Source organism: Hirsutella rhossiliensis (genome assembly GCF_020360975.1).
Source record: "Hirsutella rhossiliensis strain HR02 chromosome Unknown scaffold00006, whole genome shotgun sequence".
Lineage (NCBI taxonomy): Eukaryota > Fungi > Ascomycota > Sordariomycetes > Hypocreales > Ophiocordycipitaceae > Hirsutella > Hirsutella rhossiliensis.
This window is the reverse complement of record NW_025408672.1, coordinates 3,345,801-3,361,276: the sequence shown is the minus strand read 5'-3', so window position 1 is coordinate 3,361,276 and position 15,476 is coordinate 3,345,801. Positions and strand designations below refer to the sequence as shown.

Sequence of the window (15,476 nt, the reverse complement as noted above, 5' to 3'; positions counted from 1 at the left end):
GAGTTGCGGCAGTCCCATACTGAGAGAACATCGCTTCTCAGGTGGCAGAAGTCATCACCTCGTTCGAGATACAGGATAAGATTGGCTACTTCACGTTGGATAACGCGGAGAACAACGACACCGCGATGAGGGCCCTGGGTGACCAATTCAGTTTCGATGGGAGGCAAAGAAGGGTCCGCTGCTTTGGACATATTATCAACCTTGTAGCGAAAGCACTGCTCTTGGAAAAGACGACGAGGTCTTCGATTCAGAAGATCGTACCAATATTCTCGACCTGGCTCAGCACAACCTTTGGCGAAAAAGGTCCGATCGGCAACTCCACAATCTCGTCCATTGATTCATCGATCCGACAGGCTGACCTATCTACTACGGAGCCTGCAGGAGAAGAAGGATGGTACGAAAAGGCCGGTCGACGTTGTGACCGATAACATGACGCGCTGGCTGTCTCATTACAAAATGATGGATCGGGCTCTTCTCCTTCGCGAATTTCTCGACGACCTTGTCGCGATCGAACGGTTCGAGCACAGCAGAGGCAGGTCGAGAAGTAGAGCCAGGCCTGCGTGTATACGAGATGAGGATTTACTGACGGAGAACGATTGATGGTGATCAGCAATTTCGAGATGTCCTGAGACATTTTGCCAATGCTCTCAAGGCACTTGAAGGAGACGCGCAAGTCCGTGTCCGCAAAGACGGGAAGCTCATAGCCTATGGAACCGCATGGGATATCATCCAGGCGTTCGAATATCTTCTGGAGAAGCTTGAAGAAGCCAAAACGATGGCCAGAGACCTGCCGGATTCTGGCCACTTCGCAATCAACGTCGAATTAGTGACTATAAGTCGCTGAACGTCGAGGAGGAGGGTCCAGCCACTGCTGTGGAGAATTTCCAGCCACCCGACGATCTGGACGATTTCCAAAAGTTTCGAATGAGGCACAGGGTGCAATCGAGCCATATCACGAATGGTGATTACCGGCTGCCGACGCGCCCTATCGCCGACGAGTTGGATCGTTGGACCGTCGATATCGGGGCAGACGACGGGGAGATCAATGATCCATTTCAGTACTGGAAACTCAAAGAGGCGACATATCCGCGGCTGGCGCGGATGGCTTTCGATATGCTATCCGTCCCGCCCATGTCTGCCGAGTGCGAAAGGGCGTTTTCATTTGCTGGACTGATGGTTACCCGTCTGCGCAGGAGACTTGAGGTGAAGACCATCAGCGCCGCACAGTCCATCCGGTCTTGGCTGAACGCGGGATTAATACACAACTACCAGGGAGTCGTTGATCCATCGGTAGACGACAACGCCTTCGTGGAGGCCGCAGAGGATAATTCTGAGAAAGGGGAGGACGGGCCAGAGGACTTTGTCGTTATCTCCGAATAGCATATTGACAACCGTCAACGCCAGCAATCCACGCAATCCACGCAATTGAGATTCAGATTGCTCAACGCAATCGAGGATTTGATGATGTAAGCTGGCAATCCACGCAATCCCGTCACTCGGTTGCGTTGATTGCGTGGTTTGCCACCCTGGCAAGAAGTGCCCTCTTCCTGATAGAATGTATACTATACCTGAAAACGGGATATCAACTTGGGAGAAGCTTGGAGGGATATAAAAGGGGCTGTTTGGACGGGAAAGGAGGCAACCGAGGCAGAGAAAAAAGAACACAATATCTGATCGTACGACACTCGACCTTCAAAAGGTCCCTTTATCCACGTTTATGCCCACTTTTACTCTCTCCTTCGCGAGAACGTTGGCCCGTGGTATGTCTTGTAGGGGTTCCGAGTAAGAACCTGTCGTCTGCGGATCTGCTGATCCCTCATCTTCATTTTGATGCCCTCGGGCGGAGATGCATAAGTCAGGTGATTGCGGTCAAACGGCGCATCCAGCATCAGACCCTGCAGCGTCTTCACGCGTGAGACGGCCACGTAGCTTAAACCAGTCTGGAAGTCTCGGCAGGACAGATCTGTAACGACCATGTCCTCGGTGATGCTTTGTGACTTGTGCACGGTAATTGCGTAGCATACGATCAGAGGAAACTGGGTGCGAGTGCAGAGTGGCTCCGATGAGGAAGTCCCTCTCCACTGGGAGAATCGGCACAATCTTCCTGCCATCAGGGGTGGTCAGGAATACCGGTCCGCTGTATTTGTCAAACTCCATCATGATAACGCAGGGAGGGTCTTGGATGGGGTCGACCCCAGGTGCCCAGCCGATATCGTAAACTGTGCCACGAGCGCCGTTGCAGAGGCCAACTGGCTGCCAAAGGTTGGACGTCAGCATCAGACGGGAGCCAATGCATATGGGGATCTGCTTCGCAAGGTTGCCCGCCTTGTCATCAGGCGCTGCCGCGGCGCCAGGGCCTACGTTTTTGGCCATTACCTGGATGACAGGCCGGCCGAGGCGGTCGAGGTGGTAGTGGTTGAACTCGTTGACCCTGTCTTTCGTGGCGTACACCCGTAAGGCGTTGTCGAACTTGGCAACCTCCCGATCGTCTAGCTTCGCCTGTACACGACTGGAGAGGAGCTTCCAGGACTCCCTGGATCGTTGGTGCAGTCGCAATTCCCCGAGGGCCGTGCGAAATGCCTCCTGGTCGTCACCACGCTGACGCTGGACAACATTTAAGAAGACCGTCTTGTCGAAGCGCCGATATGCGTTCCGGCCCTTGATCTCTACTCCCTGCACTTCCTTGTCGTAATAAAGCGGCTTCTGCAGCACTGGGGGAAGTTGAAAGAAGTCGCCAACCAACAGGATATTCAGGCCGCCAAAGAATTCCTCATTCCGATTCGGGAACGCCTCGCGGAGACGGTCATCGATCCATGATAGTTGACGCAGTCCTAGCATGCTCTTCTCATCAATGATCAGGTACTTGACATCCTTCAGCTTCTTCTGGAGCTGAGCCTTGTCAATCGCTAACAGGGGCTTGAAGTCTTTGTTGATTGGGAGATGCAACAGGGAGTGCAAGGTAGTGCCCGAAATCTGATTTCCCGCAACGCCTGTGGAGCGGCACGCCAAACAGGCGTTCTCCGCCTGCGGCGGCTTCGAGGTGGGCGGAGAGTATGTTAATGAGGTATGACTTGCCGGTGCCGCCTCCGCCATCTGCGTGAGCAGCAGCTGGGAAGCGTGCTGGGTCAGAAAGTGGTCCATGACCGTGTCGTACACTAGACGCTGCTCCGGATTTAGGGAATCGCGAGCATCCAAGGGTTGATCATCCACCTCAAGGGACATGGGGTTCTCCGCTTTGCGCTGCTTCCAGTAGTCGCCGGTCAGAATGCCACTGTCGGTATACCGTCCAACGTGGGGAGTCCAATCATAATTCACATCGAGATCTCGGCGGCCGAGTATGTCGATGTCCTCTTCCCCCAGCGGATGATCCGGCAGCATGCGGGCGAGTTCATGCCAATCTTCTTCCACAACGGGATCCACATGCTCCTCCAGCTCAAACTGATCGTCCTCTGCCCTCAGTTCCTTTGCTCCTGGCTCTCCGTAATGGTCGTCCTCATGGGAATGGTGCTGCTGTCGGCAGTATTGGTACGCGGCCGCGAAAGATTCGAACCGCTGCCCGCCCACAGTGAGCAACTCCTCTGGGTAGCGATGCGGATGGACCATCATCAACTTGACACGGCAGAAGTCATTAAACTGGGGAGAAGCCTCCGGCCGGTACCGAGGGAAGTAAGACAGGACCCTCTTCTTCGCGTTCGCACAGAGTATCCTCCACGTCTTGAGACCCCTGGGCCCCAGAGGTGCTGGCCCCAGGGAGGACTCTCGACTGCAGCGTCACGCTCGCGGATGCGGCATGCGCCTGCACCTCTACGGGCAACACCTCCCCGGGGATCGCCTTCTCTCGGGCCGACTGCACCGTTTGCCGAAGACTGTCTTCCACCGGAACTTGACTACGACTCTCGCGATGACCTCCTCATTTCGATCAACGCTTGGGCTGCGACGCGGGGCTATGCCTTCACAACGGGAAAGTCCACCAGAGCCAAGGGTGGCAGACAGACAGTGACCTTCGCGTGCGACCGGTCTTGTCGACCCCAAATCCGTCGATAGAACGTCAGCGAAAGACAACAACCCGAGGGACGGGCTGTGAGTTTTCGATTTTGGCCAAAGAATCAGCCGACAGGCAATCTTGGGCTGTGCGACACCGCCCAGACAAACGATTTTCCCTGCATAATCACGCGCCCAGTCGCCACCCTTCTGCTCATCCTGCTCATCGTAGGTTGACGGAGAAAGATATTGAAAAGTTATCGCGCCTTTCTAATGCCGGCATTGTCCCAAAAGATATTCGGACCTATATACGACAGAACTGCGATTCTCTTGCCACACAACAAGACATTTACAATGGAATTGCAGCTACCAAGAGAGATGTATGCGAAGGGCAAAGTTCAATTCACGCTTTGGCCAGTCAGCTCGACCAGGAGGGGTTTTGGAGTCGGATCCACCCGCCAAGACGGCCGAGTGACCGCAGTCCTGTTCGCTCATCCAGAGTCCTTGACGTATCTCCAGGCATACCCAGATGTCTTGTTGCTAGATTGCACGTACAAGACGAACAAACACGGCATGCCGCTCCTCGACATGATAGGAGTAGATGCTTGTCAGCGATCATTTTGCATAGCATTTGCATTCCTTGGTGGGGAGACCGAAGCTGACTTCGTGTGGGCGTTGGATCGCCTGAGGTCACTGTACGAACACCATAGCGCCCGCTTACCCTCTGTCGTCCTAACAGACCGCTGCATCGCCTGTATGAACGCCGTTGCCATTTCCTTTCCCACTTCTTGCTCACTACTCTGTCTGTGGCATGCCAACAAGGCCGTCCTCCGCTATTGCCGGCCAGCCTTCGTCCGCCAGGACCAACCGGAGTCCACAAACGCAGAGACAATTGATACGTCAGAGAGCAACGGCTGGTCTGAGTTCTACCAATTCTGGCACTCGATCATGGCTGCACCAAACGAAGAAGCATTCAAGGACCGAGCTACGCAATTCGAGAAGAAGTACCTACCCAACCACCTCAAACAAGTTGGATACATCAAAACTTTCTGGCTTGAAGGGTATAAGGAAAAGCTTGTTAAGGCTTGGGTTGATCAACATGCTCATTTTGGAAATACAGTCACGTCGCGCGTGGAGGGCATACATGCATTGTTGAAGGCCCATCTCAAAAAGTCCACGCTAAATCTTTTCGAGGCTTGGAGGGCGATGAAGCACGCGTTACTCAATCAACTGTCAGACTTGAGATCGAATCAAGCCCGACAGCAGATTCGGGTCCCAATTGAGCTCTCTGGGCCCTTATACGCTTCAGTGCGCGGTTGGGTCTCCCATGAAGCGCTGAGAAAGGTGGAGGAGCAGCGGAAGATGCTTGGTAGGAGAGATCCTCCCCCACCGCCAACTTGCACGGGGGCTTTCACCAAGTCCCACGGGCTGCCTTGCCTTCACACTCTAAAATCTTTGCAAGAGCAAGGACAAGTACTCTTACTTGAGCACTTCCATACGCACTGGCACCTGCAGCGGGATGGAACTCCCGGCCGCTGCTAGAGCCGCGCCAGCGAATCGAGTCGACCTTAGCAAGTTCGGCTATTCCCAAGCAGAGCACTCGGAGAGAACCCAGTGCATTTGAGAGTATCGAGGAGGCTCGTAAAGCGCCACCCACATGCAGCAGGTGCCATACGGTTGGTCATAGGATGACCGCGAAAGCCTGCCCGCTGCGCTTTGGAGAGCTGCTTCAAGAGACTACGTCGTCGATGCATTCACGATCGGTGTCACCATCGGAGATCGTACCGTCATCCCAGTACGTGCAAGCCGCTTTGGACGCACAGGAGCCAGAGCTTGCAACTGAGCCGCCAACTGATGCGTCCCTGGCGACGGATTTGGGGAGTGTCGCAGGAACCCTTACAATTCTGCCCACTACAGCTCCAGACCATCCTCCTGCCCAGTCGGGTCAGTCCTTTCACGCCGAAATAGGTTCAGTTGCCACGACCTTCCCGGTGACCAAGATTCCGGGCCCGTACCGGGTCCGCCCCGCGATGCCACTGAGCTGCTGGTATCGCCACCACCTATCTCACCTGACTTGCCAGCCCCACCGCCGCCGAAATATGATTCACCAGAAGCTATACACAAAAGTTATACCGCTGCAAGAAGCGCATGGTATGCAGCGCAGCCGGCCGGCAGCATCAAGACAAACCAACAATACCGCAAGGCAATGAGGCTTCCAGCTAGGTATGACAAGCAAAGCTATGAATGGTGTATGGACTACAAACAAATGTCCAGGCATTGCGCCACTACAACGGGGTTGAGAGCATGGACGAAAGAAGAAATGATGGCATACCTTGACTGGAGCCATGCAGAAGATCAGCGTGTTGAAGCCCAGATCATGAAGGAGATGGGAGACAATCCGTTAGCCAACACACGGAGGGGCGTGGCCGACATTTGGCGACAGGTAGAAAAGGACAGCCGAGAGCAGGAAACGCTGTATTCTGCACATGTTGAGGCAGATGATTGTATTTTCGTCGAGCCGTAGTTGGCTCTACTGATATTAGCAGCTCTTTAGTTCTAGTAGACAGTAGACTCACACATACGACGAGCACAGTGCCGACAGACTACCCGCATCATGGCTTTACGCAGACAACGGACTGTGATTAGTCATTTTCGCGGTGCCCGCGAAATATTAGATTCGCGGGTACCGTGAGCCTATTGGCTCCCGCGCGGATGGGGAAGATGACGAAGACCTGAAACGGGTGGAAGCCCCTGAGAGGGATCTTGTCCGGGATCCCGGGAGTGATATAGGTAGAAAGCTGGAGGAAGCCGCAGCACCTCAGCTGGGCGGCGTCTAGACCTGGCAGAAGGTCCTGTCGTAGCAAGGAGTGGCCGGAGCCAACGATGAGGCCGGTGAAGGAAACGATGGGCGAGATACGGGGGAAGCTGTCCATGGAGGCAAAGAGCCTGGGAAGAACGCTGGAGGCCCATTTCAGCCAAATTTGGTGCTCGAAGTGTGCGCGGAGGAATGAGAACCGCCTCTCCACCCGTCTAAACGTCTCAAAAGGTAATCAGGCGGTTCCCGCTGACCATGTCCCCGATCTTGCGCTGTACCGTCTCGAAACGCATGCACCCGCAGGCCTCGCTCTCCAGGTGGTTGATGACGGCGGCTAGGCTCCTAAAGTCCATTGCGCACATGTAATTGGGGCTGTGGTACAGTGCCTGCTGGTCTGCGTGCGGACAGGCATCAGCAGACGGCGCGCCTCGGGGTCGGGGGAAAGACTTACGTCTCGGCGAGTTGAGGTGCTGATTGAGGCCGGCCAGCAGGCGGAACGCGCGATGGCAGAGGTAGCACTCGTAAGCAGCGCCGTTCCACGCCCGGTTGGAGGCCACATATTCGGCGGAGCCGGTCCAGCCGATGAGGTTTTTGGAGATGAGTCCGCACGGATCCTTACCCCGGACGAAGCGATACATGGCGTCGCGGTTCAGGTCCCGCGCGTCGGAGCAGGCCCCGGCCTCGAGGTGATGGGTCAATCCGGCGGCGGTGGCGAAGTCGATTTTTGCAGAAGGGGCACTCGATCTGCTGGCCTCTGTGGGCGCGCGACCGGAGGTGCTGTCACCGCCGCAGTCAGCTTCCGCCTCGCCGGAGAGTGGCGCCGGCTTGCGTACCATGGTTAGGTTGTTAAAGTTTTGAAAGGTTCGGTTGCACTCGGCGCAGTAGTTGTGGTCCTGGTGCTCGTGCTCGGTGCATCGCTCCTCGGTCGGCCACGTGTCGTAGCAGCACGCGCACTCGTACCGCTCGACGGTCTGCCAGTGACCCGTATCTCTCATGTGCTGGTTGCAAGCCTGCTGGCTGCCGAACCACCGTGGGCACACATCACACTCGAACGACCGTCGTGAGTGTCCGGTCGAGTTGCAGTGGTTGTCACGGGCCCTCCAGCCCGCCGGGAAGGTCTTGCCGCAGGTGTCGCACTCGAAGTCGAAGGCCATCGTGAGTTAACGAGCCGGTCGGGCTCAATTGACGCCAAGTTAATAGGAGCAAGACGTCGCGCCCGAGACTTGCAAGTTCCGCCTACGTCAACCAGCTCTCAAGGTTAGCGATTATGGCTGTAGCGATAACCGTTTTTTAACGATAGCATCAGTACACGCCTAGTTTAGGGAAACAGCCAATGAACACCTTAGGACCTCTCCATATAGCCGGGGCCCTAATGACAAATCTATATAAATATCCATAATACCGCAATAGGGAAGCAATCTCATCGGTCGTAGTGCACTCTTCTAGATCGTTGTGGAAACCTCCCTGATGTGACGCCAATACGTGACACCTGGTTATTCGAATGACACGTCGTTTCTGGCGCTGCCATCTAGCCTTCATATTCTAGTGCTCACCCGCACTAGCATGTACACACGTAAACCCAATCGCTGCCAGCAGCGTCACGGCAGTGATGCTCCCGAGCAAGCTTCACGCAAGCCCGTCTCAGCCTCGTGCGGGACAACTCGTTCAGGGCCGAGCAGCGTCACCAGCACGACAAGGCGCACGCGCTGTGGAAGAGGTTCACGATCGTCGCCATGCTGGACGAGCAAATTTATAGATAGTCTTCTCGGCATGCTCCAAGATTTAACATATGTTTAGACCCCAACAGCATTCAGACCTCCTGTCCAAGCTCGTAAGCTTGGCGACGAAAACACGGCAAGTAGGCGCGAAGCAAGTTTCCTTGTCGACGGATGACGCTAAGTCATCGCTTCCGGCAATTGGTCAGGTTCTTATCGCCCCCCCGCCGAGATACGGCTGATTTTCTCGACTCTTTCTTTTCCAGACACCCCCTCTCTCGTCACTGCATTTCCCAAGATGGACGACGTCGACTTTGACTCGGGCGAGGAGCTCTTTGACAACATCGACAACCAGGACCTGCTCCCGTCACAGAAGCGCAGGCGCCACGACCAAGATGGACACGACGACACTGCCTCTGGCGCCACGAAACGCCAGAGACGCGATGCGTCGCACGCCGCCCTCGCCCGTCGGATCCTGACCGACAAGTTCGGCTACCACAGCTTCAATCACCAGCAGGAGGCTGTCATCGGCCGCGTCCTGGCTGGCGAAAACACGCTCGTTATTTTCCCCACGGGCGCTGGCAAGTCCCTTTGCTATCAGGTAACGAGTCGTTCACGCTCCCACCTCATCGTTACTGCCGTCCCTCCGAGTCCTAACCAAAGTCCCCGCAAGATTCCAGCCATTGCCTTCGAGGAGCTCGACACGACTGACGGCTCCAGGGCCCCCGGCCAGTCCGGAATCAGCATTGTCGTGTCGCCATTAATCGCTCTCATGAAGGATCAAGTCGATGCCTTGCAGAGCCGCGGCATTCCTGTAGCGTCCATGAACTCCACAAAAACTTATGAGCAGCAGCAACTCACCCGCGTCGCCTTGCAAAAGGGACAAATTCGCCTTCTGTATTGCGCCCCCGAGAGACTCAACAACGAGTCCTTCATCGAGAATATGAAAACTGTCCCCGGAGGCGTTCGACTCGTCGCTGTCGACGAGGCCCACTGCATCTCTGAGGTTTGAATCCTCCCTCTCTAGGTCCGTGCAGCTCGATTCAGCTAACTTTCCCATGCGACAGTGGGGCCATTCATTCCGCCCTGAATATCTCAAAGGTGTGAAAGTCTTTCGTTCAGCCCTTCCGTCTCAATGCTAACCAGTGCCCTTCAGTCGCTCGGTTCGCTCAAGAGATCAACGCCGAGCGAGTCGTCTGCCTGACTGCCACCGCCACCCCCAAGGTTGCCGACGACGTTTGCAAGGCATTCAAGGTCGACAGCTCGTGTGTTTTCCGCACATCTCCATACAGGCCCAAGTTCGCTCCGCCCTCACAACAGCCGACTACACAATGTCACGACTAACGCCATCACAGTCTCCATCTCTACGCGGAATCTGTCCAACAAAAGCAAGACAAGTTTGAAAAAACCTTTGCGTTTCTGAAGTCCCAGCCTGGTCCAACTCTCATATACGTCACCTTGCAAGCGGTCTGTTGCTGCATCCTTTCCTTCCGCCAGTGGTCCTGAACCAAGCTGACAAGTCGTAGCAAGCAGAGTCGCTCGCCAAGGATCTCACGCATCAAGGCTTCCATGCTGAGGCATTTCATGCGGGCATGAAAGCCGAAGTAAAGCTGCAGATCCAGGATGACTTTATGGCATCCAAGATTCCGATTGTAGGTAAATGAGATTAACGGGACATGACAGGCGCCAACACATCATCGATTGCAGGTTTGTGCAACTATCGCGTTCGGTATGGGCATCGACAAGCAAGGTATGCCGACCTCCCAACCCCTCTGGGCATACTCTGACCACGTCAGATATCCGAAACATTATTCATTGGGACATTCCCGCCACTGTCGAAGAATACACCCAGCAAATCGGTCGCGCCGGTCGAGACGGCAAGGCGAGCCACTGCATGCTCTACATCTGCCACGAAGACTTCTATATTCGGGAGAACTTTGCACGTGGAGACCTTCCGTCACGGACGTCTCTAAAGGCCCTGCTTGAAGACATCTTTGACGAGGACGCCGTCTTGTTACCGGTTGACGGGGTAATACATACGAACCACAATGCTCAATCCAAGGACTTTGACATACGGCTCTCGCCGCTGAGCATCATATATGCGTCGCTGGAACTCCGCTTTGGGCTCATCCGGGCCATCACACCCCAGTTCACACAGTACTCCTTCGAGGCAACATCCAAGTACTACCCATCATTAAAAGCGGACAAGTCCGAGGAGGGAAAGGCTATCTTTTCCAATGCCCGCAAGGCGGCGAAATACCATCACATTGACGTCTCAGGTGTCGCGAGAGCAACGGGCCTTCTGCGTGCAGATCTTGTCAGGAAACTCAACCAGCTGGAAGAACGGGAGTGCATCAGACTTAAGGCCAGCGGGATCGAGCATCGGTATCGCATCCTCCGGTCTCTTCCATCAACAGATGGCGCAATCGTTAAACTGGTGGACGAACTGTACGCCGACCTTGAGTTTCGGGAGGAAGAGGTCATGCGTCGGGTTCAGCAAATGGCTGATCTGATAACCGGGACCAAATGCTTCGCATTAGCCCTCGCCGAACACTTTGGGATGAAGCTTCCAGATGGAAAAAGGAATTGTGGACATTGCACCTTCTGCCTCCTGGGATGGCCGGTCGTCTTGCCACCCAAGCCCCCTAAAGCAGTCGACAGGGCGGGAATGGAGCGAATCCTTCAGGCTTGTGATGTCCGAGACGATCCGAGGTTCTTGGCTCGTGTTGCGTTTGGCATCAAAAGCCCCAGAGTCACACAGTTGAAGTTGGACAGGTCGCCGGTGTTTAGATCCTTGGCCGACCACGACTTCAAGGTGAGCAACTCTTGCATGCGCGAATACGGGGCCTCGAAGCTGACAGTCATGCAGACACTGCTGAAGGAGTTTACCGCCGCGTGCGAGGAGGCTGGCGCGGACTCGAGGCGTTGAATTGGCGGCGTATATGTATGTGTCGGTGGACTGGGGCAGCCCGATAGGGAGGGACTTGGAGAAGGGATTCCTGGCCTATGTAGCAGGAACGCATGAGAACTTCCTGAGTAAGGAAGGCTACTCGGGGGGTTGAGTACCCCTTTATGCGTGGGTAGAGCACCTTACTCAGGAGGTCCCCAGAAGTCCCTAAGACCTCGTGTATAATTAGCCCCTTCAGGCTGCCCCCCTTAAGAAATAGAACATGCATCTTGAACCTAGCTGTGTGACCTCCTTATTCCGATGTTTATTGACATCACATTTCACCAACAGTATGGCATGCTCCTGTGGCAGCTTGTCAGAACAACGGGAGCATGGATCACGTGCGATAGGGAGATAAGAAGATGACTCATCGCAAGAGAGCCCGAGACACCCCAAAAAGGGGCACCGCGCGCGCCCCTGAGTGCTGTTACGGCCAGGCACATACGAGCCTTGACGGCTATAAAGATGTATTGGCACTATGAACAAAGACTCAAAGCTAAGGAGCAAGAAAGGAAGACTAGACTACACGACCGAGCGGGCCCTTATATAGACACGAGGTCGCGCGTGGGCACGTGATGCTGCTTGGGCACGTGACACTGGTGAGGTTCTGCGCTGGCGGCTCTACGCTGGCGCCCAGGGTCGTGACAAGTGCGACACACACACGCAATACACACATCTCGGCGGGCCACATAGGCCTGCCTTCCCTAATTCGATTGATCCACTGGATCACAGCCGTATCTTTCCTATTCTGGGATCACCTAGAACCTCTGGTTCTGACACAGCTTTTATCTCTGGACCAGCCTCTTGATCGCTCAGGGCGGCGGTGAGCCAACAACTGTTCTCGGGCACCTGCGTTCATTTCGTGTCACGCTTGGCGACGCGTACGACCCTGCACCTAAGCAGGATTCGCTTCTCACGTCATCGTCATATACGACAACTCCGATAAAAATAATAGCCGGCCAAATTCTTGCTACACGCCGCTATAGGCTTTTAAACTCGTCCGAATCTTTTCGATGACTGCGCAGCTTATGACAGTTCTTCATGGCGCTGACCTTGCGCAGGTTAGCGGTGTCACAGGTCCCGGGGCCGGCCGACCGGTCATCCGGTAATCGGATTACCGCCCCGCCCCACGCAAAACCATGTCGTTTTCGAAGGCCCGGCCCTGCGGGGCTGGCGTTTTCTTAGTCGGATTACCGCCATCGGACGGCAAAATCGAAGGTCCACGCCCGCGGGGCCCTGCGCGAGACCTTCGATTTCGGTCTCGCTCACGCGCGTTGCGCTCCACCTCCTCCTCCCACCTCCTCCTCCACCTCCTCCATTGCCACCGTCGCGACGGCGACCGCCTGCACCATGTCGAACGCGATAGAGGATCCCCGGGTCAGGGCGGCCATTGAGCACTACCTGTTAGATCTGGAGAACACCCAGCCGAAGAATACGAAGCGAAATTATCGTCCCAAGCAGGAAGAATGGAAGGCAAGCCCGCATGCGCGCCCTGCAATCTTCATGTAGATCCATGCATTGACTGCCTCACAGGAGTGGTGTCAAGCCAACTGGCCTGCGATCCCGGACGTTTGGCCGGCCTCGGTACCACAGGGCCAACAGCTACCCGGAGACCTGGTCGATGAAGGAAAGCTCTTGCTCTTCATGAAGGAGGTAGTGGCATCACGTCCTCCCAAGAAAGGAAAGAGGGTCGCCGATGAAAGAAAACGACACCTCGAGGCTCGGGAAGCCAAGAGGGCCGTGAAAAGACGCAGAGCACCATCAGGTAACAGATGTTGATCACGGGATGTGGTCGTCGGACTGAGCCAGCCCATCATACTAACACCCAGCTTCCCCCAGCAGATACCATCGTTGTAGGCGGCGGAGGTAGCGAATACGAGTCAGACTCCGACTTGGAGTTGTATGAGTCCACGCTCAAACTACAGTATAATACTGTACGGGGCTACGTCTCGGCCATACAGAAGCTTTACGACGAGCAGAAGAGCCGGGAGTCAATCCTGCGGCCCGGCCACAGGGAGTGGCACTGAAGGCGCTCAAACGCAGCATTCTTGCAACGACTTGGAGCCGGAAGAGGAAGGAATACATGGACAGGGAGTTGGAACTCTGAGAGATGTGTATGCGCCGGCGCAGATACCCGACCACACCAACGTGGCATGGTCCGAGAGAAAGAGATCGCCTGCGCCCTGAGGACGCAGGTGGACTTTCTGCTCGGGAACCACATGCTGCTGCGGTCCGGCAACCGCCTGCCGATGGAGTTGGCAGACTGCTTTCCCTGGACTTACCCAACGAGGGCTTCAAGGCCCAGGGGTATACCACGAAGGCGCTGGTTGTCGTGATGAACTGTGGGAAGACCAACCAGCACGGCCGCATGGAGTATGGATCTGCTCTGCGGCATCGAGATCCCAGGTCTTGTCTCATCGGCGCCCTCGCGTTCTGGCTTTTCTGGCGCTGGCAGGTAGAAAAGGCGGAAAGGTTTCCCGTCTTCCAAAGAAGCGAAGACTGGTATGAAACGAAGGTGCTCCGCCGATCGGCGAAGGAGCCTCAAGGTAAGCGTGATGGCATTCACCGGAATCCCATAACTCAGAGGGTGCATCGACCCTTTCACTCACCGAATATACAGCTCCGTTGTCGGGGCAGACTGCCCGAGAATGGACGTCCAGGTTCTACAAGAAGGCCGGCATCAAGGTCTCCAAGGTCAGCCTTGCGCCTAGAGTGGCCGCGACGCAAAACGCCGACATGGCCGGAGTGGATGAAGGCCAGGCATGTCATCTGCCCTAGGCAAGCCGCCAACCCCCTGGCCTGGGCTGACCCGAACTATACAGATCCGCCGAGCCGGTCGTTGGAATAACGGAGACCAAATGACCGGCTGCTATCTGACTTCCTGCCTTTCGAATTCATGAGGGCCGTGGCCGACTTTGACCCTGAATGGTCGGGGTCTTATTTCGTGCCCGGGCCACCGTAAGGCCGCCTGTGGTGCTACTCGTGCAGGTCTGGCCTCAACTCGACAAATGGAAAGAGGCCCACAGTAGCCCTTTCTCAGATCTCGGGTGGAGCAGAACATGGCCGCCGGCGCCTTCTTGGAACTCCTGGAGTGGCTTCGAGAGGTGCTCCTGCAGGACGCTGTCTTCCTTCGCGAGTCCTACCCCGACCATCCTATCTTCCAGGATCCGGTCTTCTCTTGCCCCGAGTTTGAAGCGTTCGTCAGCAAAGTTCAAGACACATGCACACGGGACCACGAAGACAGCCATACCACGGTCATTCAAAAGCGATGCCGGTGGTTGCGGAGAAGCTGCGCACAGTACTGACTCAACAGGTCGCAGCCGAGCAGTTAGCTGAGCGAAGACATCTAGACCTTTGGGGCTTCTTACGAACTATGCACAAAGTTGGATGAGTTTGCGCAGGCGACCTACACCGTCACCTTCAGCCCCGGCCAAGGTGCTGCAGGTCAACATGCGGAGATCGCGGGAGCTCATCAACAGAGGCGCCGCGCTCCACGAGAGACGGTCCTCAGGTCCGAGATAGGCCCTTCGCAAGCGGGCGGTCCGACATACGCTCCGCTCTCTAGAGCAGCAGCAGGGAATGGTGCAAGCGGGCCAGGGCAAGCCCCAGGGAAGAGCGCATGGCGAGCCGCCTGGGCCGCGCGAACCTCCGAGCTTCAAGCTCCCCGTTCTGTCAAATCTGTACAGGAGCTGCTGCGTCTCTGGCGGCAGGGCTGGGGCGAAATGCCTTCTGTGGATTCTCTTGAGCGAGACTGGGGTGCTCGATGGCGGCCATCTGCAGAGAAGAATTACTTTTCCACGCGCAAGATCATCGTCGATGAGGTTCGGAGGCGGGACCAGTCGGACGGCTTAACTGAAGATATCGTGGCGAGGCAAATGGACGAAGAACGTGGACCCAGCTCTTTGGATAAGTTGTTCAAGGCCATCCGAAAGGACAGGCAAGGCGAAAAAGGGACACAAACGTGCGTCGGGGCAATTCAACGTCGGTGGTAGCGAAAAGTCGATGGCGCAGTGATTTT

The 15,476-nt window shown here is 55.8% G+C and overlaps 7 protein-coding genes across 7 annotated transcripts; 5 read left to right on the top strand and 2 right to left on the bottom strand.

Annotated features, from left to right (window-relative positions):
* Positions 1-1,727: 1,727 nt before the first annotated feature.
* HRG_06646 (PIF1-like helicase domain-containing protein) lies at positions 1,728-3,603 on the bottom strand (the record flags this gene model as incomplete). The annotated part of the gene is made up of 3 exons (XM_044865117.1): positions 1,728-1,997; positions 2,098-2,253; positions 2,326-3,603. 3 exons carry the CDS (start codon positions 3,601-3,603, stop codon positions 1,728-1,730), a joined length of 1,704 nt encoding a protein of 567 aa, XP_044720057.1.
* Positions 3,604-4,335: 732 nt separating this feature from the next.
* Positions 4,336-6,505, top strand: HRG_06645 (MULE transposase domain-containing protein; the record flags this gene model as incomplete). Its single annotated transcript, XM_044865116.1, has 4 exons — positions 4,336-5,350; positions 5,497-5,925; positions 5,982-6,204; positions 6,256-6,505. The coding sequence occupies 4 exons, from the start codon at positions 4,336-4,338 to the stop codon at positions 6,503-6,505; spliced, it is 1,917 nt and encodes a 638-aa protein (XP_044720056.1).
* A 515-nt stretch (positions 6,506-7,020) lies between these two features.
* Positions 7,021-7,950, bottom strand: HRG_06644 (putative zinc finger protein; the record flags this gene model as incomplete). The annotated part of the gene is made up of 2 exons (XM_044865115.1): positions 7,021-7,190; positions 7,248-7,950. 2 exons carry the CDS (start codon positions 7,948-7,950, stop codon positions 7,021-7,023), a joined length of 873 nt encoding a protein of 290 aa, XP_044720055.1.
* Positions 7,951-8,809: 859 nt separating this feature from the next.
* HRG_06643 (DEAD/DEAH box helicase domain-containing protein) lies at positions 8,810-11,440 on the top strand (the record flags this gene model as incomplete). The annotated part of the gene is made up of 9 exons (XM_044865114.1): positions 8,810-9,112; positions 9,185-9,517; positions 9,579-9,612; positions 9,668-9,809; positions 9,867-9,978; positions 10,038-10,163; positions 10,219-10,261; positions 10,308-11,326; positions 11,381-11,440. 9 exons carry the CDS (start codon positions 8,810-8,812, stop codon positions 11,438-11,440), a joined length of 2,172 nt encoding a protein of 723 aa, XP_044720054.1.
* Positions 11,441-12,808: 1,368 nt separating this feature from the next.
* On the top strand, positions 12,809-13,485 carry HRG_06642 (uncharacterized protein; the record flags this gene model as incomplete). The annotated part of the gene is made up of 3 exons (XM_044865113.1): positions 12,809-12,931; positions 12,992-13,223; positions 13,301-13,485. 3 exons carry the CDS (start codon positions 12,809-12,811, stop codon positions 13,483-13,485), a joined length of 540 nt encoding a protein of 179 aa, XP_044720053.1.
* A 341-nt stretch (positions 13,486-13,826) lies between these two features.
* On the top strand, positions 13,827-14,358 carry HRG_06641 (centromere DNA-binding protein complex CBF3 subunit; the record flags this gene model as incomplete). The annotated part of the gene is made up of 3 exons (XM_044865112.1): positions 13,827-14,004; positions 14,079-14,218; positions 14,281-14,358. 3 exons carry the CDS (start codon positions 13,827-13,829, stop codon positions 14,356-14,358), a joined length of 396 nt encoding a protein of 131 aa, XP_044720052.1.
* Positions 14,359-14,517: 159 nt separating this feature from the next.
* On the top strand, positions 14,518-14,980 carry HRG_06640 (centromere DNA-binding protein complex CBF3 subunit; the record flags this gene model as incomplete). Its single annotated transcript, XM_044865111.1, has 2 exons — positions 14,518-14,756; positions 14,842-14,980. The coding sequence occupies 2 exons, from the start codon at positions 14,518-14,520 to the stop codon at positions 14,978-14,980; spliced, it is 378 nt and encodes a 125-aa protein (XP_044720051.1).
* Between the last annotated feature and the right edge of the window lie 496 nt (positions 14,981-15,476).